Source organism: Nannobrachium achirus (genome assembly GCF_963921795.1).
Source record: "Nannobrachium achirus genome assembly, chromosome: 15".
In the NCBI taxonomy this organism is placed as follows: Eukaryota; Metazoa; Chordata; class Actinopteri; order Myctophiformes; family Myctophidae; genus Nannobrachium; species Nannobrachium achirus.
Genome location: NC_137822.1, coordinates 16839878 through 16849875, shown reverse-complemented (window position 1 = coordinate 16849875; position 9998 = coordinate 16839878). Strand labels below are relative to the sequence as shown.

Sequence of the window (9998 nt, the reverse complement as noted above, 5' to 3'; positions counted from 1 at the left end):
GACTTAAATTTCACGCGCGCATGCGCAGTTGCGTTCGATTTGTCTGTGTCCGTCGTAGGACATTGTGTCGCGCGCCGAAAACAGCAGATATACAAGCTCACAGCGCGCGGCGGACGCGACGCATCGAGAGCTTGTTTATCAGTTGTTTTCGGCGCGCGACACACACCGCGAGAGTACGACGAAGTATACGCACCTTCCTTCAGATTTAACGCAGTGCCAGGCGAGGAGGAGTGGATGTTTTGTTTATCTTCGTGGCTGCAGCTATAATCCAATAATCTGCCTCGTTATTGAGTCGGTTTTTTGCAGAATAACCTATTCGAGCTGACATTAAAATGTGTTTAGTATTTTTTATTTAATTGGCAAGACATCTGAGGAAGGCTATCTGTAGGCTGGAGAAGTTGTGGTGTCTTCTTGTTAGCTTATTATGCTAGCTAGCTAAAGCTATCGAGTGATATAGATTTTCTTTTAAATTATTATTTATCCCCCCCCCGTGGTAAATACAACAGAAAATCATCTGCTGCTGATTCTAAACACTCTGGAGGCGTTTGTGTAAGTCTCAAACGAACGTGATTATAATAAGACCTTTCAGTGTTCCTGTATTTTAACATGAGATTGGGTAACGCAGGCTACATGAACAGCAAACATATTGTACACATGTACGCACACTTGGATTTAGTATTTTGCTATGCTATATGCATGATCTAAAATAAATCATATCAAACTTACGTGCATCATCACACAGACCACAGCTGTGAACAAGACGCTCCTCACATCGATGTGCTTTTGAACCGATTTGCCCAATGCTGGGTTGCTTTGATTAATTAATTGATTGATTGAAGAATTTATTAGAAGGTTGCATAGGAAAAAGTACAGTGTCATGATTGTACAAATCACTGGTACACTACAAGGTCAACTAAAAGGAGACAATAGTAAGCTTTTTTGGATTATTTACACAGGTGCAGTGTTGTCCATGTATTTGGGATATCACACAAAGCTAAATGAGAAAACAAAAATGAATGTAATTCATTTTTGTAACATTTATTGTTGACATGACAGCTGTCAGCTGAGATTGTCTTCTCTTCTCTATCAACCACAATAGATTTATTTAGACATTTAAAATAAAATAGTGATTTTTATACTATATTAGCTCATTTTTATGGGGACCCCCTGGACCCCCCCCCCCCCCCCCAAGGGCCCCTGGGGGTCCCCGGACACAATTTGAGAACCACTATCATAGGTAACTGTTTTTCCTCTGTTTCAGATTGCGAAGCCTAGGGTAATATCACTCCTACCCTATAGTTTCATCTCAACACATTTGACCTGGAAAAGGGCCAGGGCATACAAGCGAAGGTCCTCGCTAGGATTGTGACTTTTAAGGAGCCACTATGTCAATCACAAACACTCCCACAAGTAATGATGCCTGCTTGAGCATTGTGCACAGCCTGATGTGCCACAGACAGGGGGGAGAGAGCGAAAGCTTTGCCAAGCGAGCCATTGAAAGCCTGGTCAAGAAACTGAAGGAGAAAAAGGATGAGTTGGATTCCCTGATTACAGCCATCACCACCAATGGAGCTCATCCTAGCAAGTGTGTGACCATTCAGCGCACCCTGGATGGACGACTACAGGTAAACCAGTTGATAGAGACAGGGTTCCCACGGTCATGAAATTCCTGGAAATATTTTGAAATTAGAAAAATATTTTTCCAGTACTGGAAAAGTTTTGGAATTTATCAAGGGTCCTGGAAGGTCCTGGAAAAAATAGCTATGCATTGTCTTTGGTTATTGATTTTGTTAATACCTCTGAAATGACAAATTAAACATTGGCCAAATTGTCAAATATTAGAGGGAGAAATTGTGAAATTGTGGCGTTGTGAGCATGTAGATCGTCTATTTTCACAATAAAACCGTGTTATACAAAATTCCTCTACTCTTAGTGATCGTCAAGGTGGGGGGTCCCCAGTTCAAATATGATTATTTCGGGGGTTACGGCCTGAAAAGGTTGAGAACCACTGGCATACACTGCCTGTCTTTGAGCATTGTGCATAGGAGTAAGCGACTCGTTATCGAGCTGGATTATTGTTATATAGTCCTGGAAATCGGGTTAAAATTCTGGAAAAGTTTTGGAAATTAATTGGTAAAGATGTGTGGGAACCCTGTAGAGATGTACCGAATACCCATATAAAAAAAAATCACATAATGTGGGGTCCAGGCACCTTCAGGGTTCCTTGCGGGGCTTTCAAAATACAAAATAATTGATGACTGTACATGACATAATATCATCATGTGATAAATTACATGGTATCGGAATGGCATAGACTGGCATACTCACCTTTCTGATTGGTATTGTTATCGGAACAATGTGCACATTTAACTTTAATTTTGAGTTAAATGAACACTAAATATTTTACATTACCTCATTCTAAATAAAGTTTGGGCAAATGTCATGAATATACTTTGACACTGAGATATTTTTGTCTGCACTATTAGATTGCTGGACGCAAAGGCTTTCCCCACGTTGTCTATGCTCGACTTTGGCGATGGCCTGATCTACACAAGAACGAGTTAAAGAATGTGAAATACTGCCAGTATGCCTTTGACCTGAAATGTGACAATGTTTGCGTCAACCCATACCACTACGAGAGAGTCGTGTCACCAGGGATCGGTGAGTAGGAAATCATAATTTTCTCGTCATGGAAGGCACTGATTATTTAACCCATTGATCAATAAAGGACACAGTAGATCAATAGAGGGATAGATGGACAGTTATCCCTGTGGGGAATTTCAGGTGTCATTACAGGACTGCAGTAAGCTAGCCCCATATAGAACCTCACCCGTCGCTGCGTCCTGTTGTGCTCCGAGATGAGGTCCTAGAAATATGGCCGCTGGAATCGGGCGACAGCCTCCACATCACAGTTGGGAAACACACAAAACGAAATTTTGTCCAAAAGGTAACGGCAGTTCCGAGCTCCCAGACTGTGAAAACCTCACCTCGGTACATAAAACATGAACTGCGGCATGAAACAACCCCTTAAAATCGCTAGTTTTGTCAGCCGGTAATGTTTACAAGCCTGGAAGTTGCAGCCGGAATGGCAGCATTAGCGCCCTCTCTGGTCGAATGTCTGTTCGAATGCAGCGACGGTTGGGGCTACGTTCGACCGCTAAGAGGGCGCTAATGCTGCCATTCCGGCTGCAACTTCCAGGCTTGTAAACATTACCGGCTGTCGCCCGATTCCAGCGGCCATGTTTCTAGGACCTCATCTCGGAGCACAACAGGACGCAGCGACGGGTGAGGTTCTATATGGGGCTAGCAGTAAGCATGACAAGATACAGGTGAAATAACAGATACAACTAATAGTAACACAAATATATAACAACATTTTCTTATATTCACACAGACCTATCGGGACTGACCCTGTCGGGCTCAGGTAAGGAAGTACCTGGTCAGGGCCTTATTATTCACAATGCCAATTCAATGGAATAAGCACCTAACCAACACTTTGTCCTGCTAGGGCCCCTCATGGTTAAGGACGAATATGACTTTGACAACCAGCAATCTCACTCCAGCTCTGAGAGTCACCTGCAGACCATCCAGCATCCCCCATCCAGGCCAGGCCCGCAGGAGGGCTTCGGCTCCCCAACCTTGCTTCCCCCGCCTGAAGGCAGCAGCTCAGCCTCCAACTTGACTTTTTCCACCATCACTGCCGGGCCCTCAAGTAAGCTACAACGTGATTAGGCCTACGGGGAATTACTCTACAACAGAGGTTTTCAAACTTTTTTTGACTCGGGGCACCCCTATAAATAACCTTTTCATCCACGGCACCCCTGAATTACACTGCTATGTAAATATGCACTTCTTTCCACGTGAGGTACGGTATGTCGCGGAGAAATTTCCGTTTCCCTTAGAACTGACTGATGTTTAACCACTTGAAGCCCAGCATCACTATTCTGGGGCAAGGTTCAACAAAAATAGCTGATCACAAAAATCGATCAAAGAAAAAGCCGTCACGTTGTGACGCATTGTGGGCTTGTACATTGATATTTTTTGGTGAAGAGAGTTTAGGTAGATGGGAAAAGAACTCATCAAGTAAAGTGCAATCAGGTCTGTTTTACTAAGCATTACTAAGGGTCTCAGTGGTTAAACTTACTGAAGTGATATTGATGAATTCCAAATATTGTCAAATTCTTCTGCGGCACCCCTGGACTGGCATCACGGCACCCTAGGGTGCCAAGGCACCCAATTTGGGAAACCCTGCTCTACAACATGTGCTCTCTACAACCGAAGAACATTATTTTTTAACTCTATAATTCTATAATTTCAGATTCCAACCCCAACTGGAGCAGAAGCAACAGTTTCACCCCCAATGTGCCGCAGCACCAGAATGGGCATCTTCAGCACCACCAGCCCATGTCTCACACAGGACATTACTGTGAGTGTCCTTATCTGACATATCCACCAGAAGGTCAACTGTAAAGTCCTCACACAGCAAGCCTTAACAGCCATATACAGTACCTACTGTACCAGCCTTTTTGACATGCTGCTTTTTAACGCTTACCATACTTTGTTATGATTTCATTACTCAAAGCTGTTCATCTATTTTTTTCTCCATTATTGAGATATGTCTGGCTATTCACAATGGTTATTCAAGTCATATATATGCCTCTCAAAACAAACCTTATGGTGCTTTGCTTTTCCATTGCATTGAACCGTCCTGACTCGACTCACCTCAACTTTTTCCACTGCAGTTTCTGCAGATATGACAAACTAAATGTTGTCTAATCTTACGATTTCTTACACGCATGTCGGTGACATGGGAGACATCATCGGAAAGAACAAAGAGAAGATATAAAATACAAATACACAATACAAACATGGCTGACAGCAAAACTCACAATTCGTTACAACGTGCTGCAATGCTGCACCCCGTTGTGAGCTTGTAGATGGGCTATTCTCGCCAAAGATATTTACTGTAGAATGAAAACAGGCGGGGGCCCTGGGGGACTCGTCAACTAAGTATGCTGTATAAAGTTTAAGTGGTTCATGAATATACTTTTGTATTTTTCAGGGCCAGTTGCCAATGAGCTCACATTCCAGCCTCCTATATCGAATCACCCAGGTAAAAATGCTACTGACTGAGGTCTAGATGGCACATTACACACACACACACACACACACACACACACACACACACACACACACACACACACACGTTCTCTTTACAAACCAAACAACTGGAATTCTGCTGCTTGTCAAGGCCATTGATTCTAAAGGGGGTTGTTTCTTTGCTGTAGCTCCTGATTACTGGTGCTCCATTGCTTACTTTGAGATGGATGTCCAGGTAGGAGAGACATTCAAGGTACCCGCCACCTGCCCAATAGTGACAGTGGATGGCTATGTGGACCCTTCAGGAGGGGATCGATTCTGCCTGGGCCAGCTGAGCAATGTCCACAGGACAGAGAATATTGAGAGAGCCAGGTACTCTGCCTCATTCTGTTGGAAGGGTCTGATATAATGTGTTAATGTGTTTGTCGCCTTAAGAATGATAATATACTATATACTGTATCAATGCTATGTGCTTCCTTCACTGTGATGTTTGTCTTCCCAGGCTTCACATTGGTAAAGGTGTGCAGCTGGAGTGTAAAGGAGAGGGAGATGTTTGGGTTCGCTGCCTCAGTGATCATGCAGTATTTGTTCAGAGTTACTACTTGGATCGAGAAGCTGGACGTGCCCCTGGTGATGCAGTTCACAAGATCTATCCCAGCGCTTACATCAAGGTGAGATTGATAAACTCCTACTTTTTATCCAGAAATAAAAAAGCCAAACAATACTGTCTGAGACCTGCAGATTTACGGCCCAGCAAATGATGTCTTGCAAACCACTGTACCATTTAACATTGTGCCAAATGTCTTGTGCACAATGCCAGACTGACTTATTACTGTACCTGCACTAACTATTTAACTTAAATTATATAATGGATGTTTCACTATTCATCTCTGTTGAACAGTACAGTAAACATACAAAATAAAAATAGTTTTCTGGGGAAGCCCTGCTTGTGGACCTGTAGGACCCTCTCTTCTTCTAGTCAGTGCTGTACTACTAACGACGTACTACTGCAAGCATTCGTAATTACCATACAGTATAACCATGTGTAGTGACCATACCGCCATCAGTTCTTGTTCCGTCGTTGTCTTGTCATCGGTACTGAGCTTTTTTTTGTCTTGTATGCTAGGTGTTTGACTTGCGTCAGTGCCACAGGCAGATGCAGCAGCAGGCAGCAACAGCCCAGGCAGCAGCTGCAGCTCAGGCAGCAGCAGTGGCTGGGAACATCCCAGGGCCTGGCTCTGTGGGAGGCATCGCCCCAGCTATCAGTGAGTGTTCCACAACCACTTAACCCTATATTATTACACCTCAAGATCTATTGACACAAAACTCACGCATATCAATCCTTGTTCGTTAATCCGTTATCTCTTATGGATATAAAGGTTATTAGTGGGGAGTTTATTTTTGAGGTGGAGACTTAATTTACAGATTTGGATGATCAAAAACGTGTTTTAAGTGCCTGTCTGTTTCTGTCAAGCGTCATTTATAAACAAAATGTCATTAAAATCAATCAACGTTGGGCCACATGAATATCTTAAGCCACATGTATTTTATCATATGACAATTAGCAAAAATACCCGGTCTACAAGCTTACAATTTGTCGAGATGTGATGCATTGTGAACTTTAAATTTTTGTAAAACATTTTTTTTTAGAAACAATTGACAAAAATAGCGATGACTTTTCTTAATGCGTATGAATGTCTGAAGTCTCAACTGCAATAACGGGCCTGTGATTGCTGCTTGCACATATTTATTTTCTCTACTACACCAGTGCCACTGTTAACTTGAGAGTCGGCCCTGCAGTGCTACACTTGACACATACTGTCAACTTGTTCTAGGTTTGTCTGCGGCTGCAGGCATCGGTGTGGACGACCTGCGCAGGCTGTGCATCCTGCGGATGAGCTTTGTGAAGGGCTGGGGACCGGACTACCCACGGCAGAGCATCAAAGAAACCCCGTGCTGGATTGAAATCCATTTACACCGAGCCCTGCAGCTACTGGATGAGGTTCTGCATACCATGCCCATAGCTGACCCGCAACCTCTCGATTGAGGTACAAGCCACGGCAACTGTAAACACTAAGACGATGTACTCTTGAGCTCGCCACCTGCGGGGACGGGAGTTCTTAAAGAGCACTGCAACCATTGGACTGCATGGGGGGGGGGGGTCTGTTGAACAGGAACATAGGGGGGATATTAACCCATTTAGGCCAAGGATTATTGACTGCTTTAACTGTTGAAAAATAGCAGATATACAAGCTCACAGCGCGGCACCGAGTGCCGCGCTGCAAGCTTGTAGATCTGCTATTTTTGAAAAAGTCGTGAAAATGTGTGCAAATCTTTGAATATATGTATTTTTAGAGCGAACGTTTGTAACTCAGATTTTGCTTCTGGGTGGTCCCTGGAACGAAATATTTTGAGATGGCGGTCCGTGGCCAAATAAAAATCAGTTTGGGGGTCCTTGACATGAAAAGGTTTGAGAACCACTGACATAGTAGTCTCTCAAGAACAGACTAACTGAGCTCCAGTTAAGTGAAAAGGACCTTTTCTTTGATGATGGCTGGCCAGATTGCTGACATAATAACACAGGTTTTCCAAAAAAAACTTAGAAGGATTCAAAAGACACTTATAGAATCGGGTCAAAATTCAAATTTTCACGATTTCTCAAAAATAGCAGATCTACAAGCTCGCAGCGCGGCACTCGGTGCCGCGCTGTGAGCTTGTATATCTGCTATTTTTCAATAGTTAAAGCAGTCAATAATCCTAGGCCTAAATGGGTTAATCCTCACTCACTGGTGATATGACTTTGTGAGAGTTTAATTGTTTTCTTCATGTAAAATCATGCAATCTCCATTTTATTGTAAACTTGTAATGCAGCTACTTTATATTACCATTAAATCATTTGTCATGGCTATCGGTTTTATTTGTACCTTTTCTTAAAATAGTTCCATAAAATGTTTTTTTCAAATTTCAAATGCCCAATTCTAAACAACCTCAGCTTGTCTTCCAATACCACGAGGAACGGTTTCATTCATCAACCAGCCAAGGCTGTTAGGACAAAGTATTATGTGATGTTGGCCCAAATTAAGTTTTAAACAAAATATGACAAAAAATTTTGTTATAAATGAAAACTTCCCCATTTAGTGTATTAATGATATAATACATTACATTATTGACTGCCATGTTTGTTAAATTCTCATATAGCATTTGTTAGCACTTTATATGCTTAATCTTTTTTTTTTTTTTTTTGTCTTTCCAGTATGTTGTCATAGTCTTCTGTAGTTGTCTATTATACCATGTTATCGGCTAGTGTTAAGATTGTGTTGCCAGTGTCCTTGGCCTCACTGTTAAGCATTCAACGTTTGAGTATGGTTTGAATGATTCACTTATGAATTGTTCCAGTTGTGGCGATTCCAGAAACGGGAAGAGGAATTGAAAGCCATATTTATGCGAAATGGATGCTATGAAAAGTGAATACAAGTATTATGTGGTGGGGGTTTACTTTTTATCCAGCTAAATGACATCACTTTGTGCTCCTACCGTTTTGAAAATATTAATATTTGGGTCTTTACTGTAGGTTTAATTGCTTCTGTTAAGTATTTTATACTCTTTTTTTTGCTACCTTTTCAATGATGAACCCAATGGGTCATAACATTTCAAACTTAAAGAAAGTTCTGTAAAGATTCAAGTGCTTATTCTATATCTCAATTATACAATGTATGTTATACTTTTTAAATATATACAGAGTTGAATGATGTTCATTATTTATGAATGTTTGAATAAAAGTTAGTTGGTTTACACTGCAATGAAGGACTCCAGTGTTGGACATACCAAGTTTGAATGACGTTGGTCATTGTTTGAATAAGTTAGTTCAGTTTACACTGGGTTCGTTTATATGCACAGATGTATTCCACTTATATTCTGAATGACTGCTCATTCAGAATAGAAATGCTCATATAAACGTTTAGGAATGGCCATTCCGGTCTGACCCGAATGAATTTTCATTCTGGTCTGAAGAGGTGGTTTATGCCGTTTCAATCGGGATACATTTGTCATATAAACGCTCCATTCAGAATGAACTGCTGTTTGAACTGCCCCCCCCCCCCCCCCCCCCCCCCCCTCTCCGACCTGAAGTAGGCCTACTTTGCGCATGCCCAAAGTTCTATTCCGAATGAATCCTTTGGTCATGTAAACGACAGTGGAATGAGGGATACTTGTATTCAGGTCCCATGTAAACGTTTGGGTATGAAGCTCTATTCGGAATAAGTTCATTCTGAATGGCATTCTGAATGTGCATATAAACGCACCCACTGATATGTAGGGCCATGAAGAGACCACTGGAGGGGCAGGTGTGCAATGGTCATAAAAGGGAAGGGAACATTGATTTGTGTGTACCAATCTTTTAGGGGGGTACCTTGTGCCATTTCACACCAGAAATGTAATACATAATGGAAACAACTTAAGATTTTCCACAATACGTCATTCCAGATTTGTAGCTAATCTGCACGAAATGGGGAGTGAACTTACCAATTACCCTGCTTGCTGAGTGCCTGTCTCAAGTTGTTTGCTGCAATATCATCACTGCATCAAGTGAATAGTTAAACTAAAACCGACTGGCAGCCAGCCCATTTTAATGATAATAGTGAAATTATGTTTGTCAAATGTTCTTGATAAGAGCCACTGGTGTTGGGGAGACCTTTTTCTTTTTTGTTTTGAAATGGCACTTTTGGCAGAGGCAAAGGCCCCCCTCCCCTAGGACTCAGCCAGGTGTTGCAAAGTGTCCATGTATAAGTTAACACAGTCATATGACAAACATTTCTTTTCAACAAGAAAAAAAGTTTATTACTGGAAAGACAAGCCACAAATTTTAAGAAAACAACACTAATAAGCTAGCCTGAGCTGAA

At 41.9% G+C, this 9998-nt stretch overlaps 1 protein-coding gene across 2 annotated transcripts; it reads left to right on the top strand.

Annotated features, from left to right (window-relative positions):
• The first annotated feature begins 223 nt into the window (after window positions 1-223).
• LOC308299205 (mothers against decapentaplegic homolog 4-like) lies at window positions 224-8834 on the top strand. Of its 2 annotated transcripts, XM_080742931.1 has the most exons (11): window positions 224-549; window positions 1262-1625; window positions 2487-2661; window positions 3395-3424; window positions 3509-3712; window positions 4319-4426; window positions 5063-5113; window positions 5289-5472; window positions 5603-5771; window positions 6227-6365; window positions 6936-8834. In XM_080742931.1, exons 2-11 carry the CDS (start codon window positions 1386-1388, stop codon window positions 7145-7147), a joined length of 1512 nt encoding a protein of 503 aa, XP_080599057.1. In that variant the 5' UTR covers window positions 224-549; window positions 1262-1385; the 3' UTR covers window positions 7148-8834. The 2 variants fall into 2 exon arrangements, with proteins under 2 accessions (XP_080599057.1, XP_080599058.1); XM_080742932.1 differs by having other exon boundaries at window positions 224-1625.
• Window positions 8835-9998: the final 1164 nt, after the last annotated feature.

Excerpts from the sequence above, each read along its gene's own strand:
- LOC308299205 (XM_080742931.1), top strand. The coding sequence starts at position 1,386 with ATGTCAATCACAAACACTCCCACAAGTAATGATGCCTGCTTGAGCATT. Across the intron at positions 3,425-3,508 it reads ACTGACCCTGTCGGGCTCAG|GGCCCCTCATGGTTAAGGAC; the intron begins GTAAGGAAGTAC and ends TTGTCCTGCTAG. Across the intron at positions 5,473-5,602 it reads GAGAATATTGAGAGAGCCAG|GCTTCACATTGGTAAAGGTG; the intron begins GTACTCTGCCTC and ends TTGTCTTCCCAG.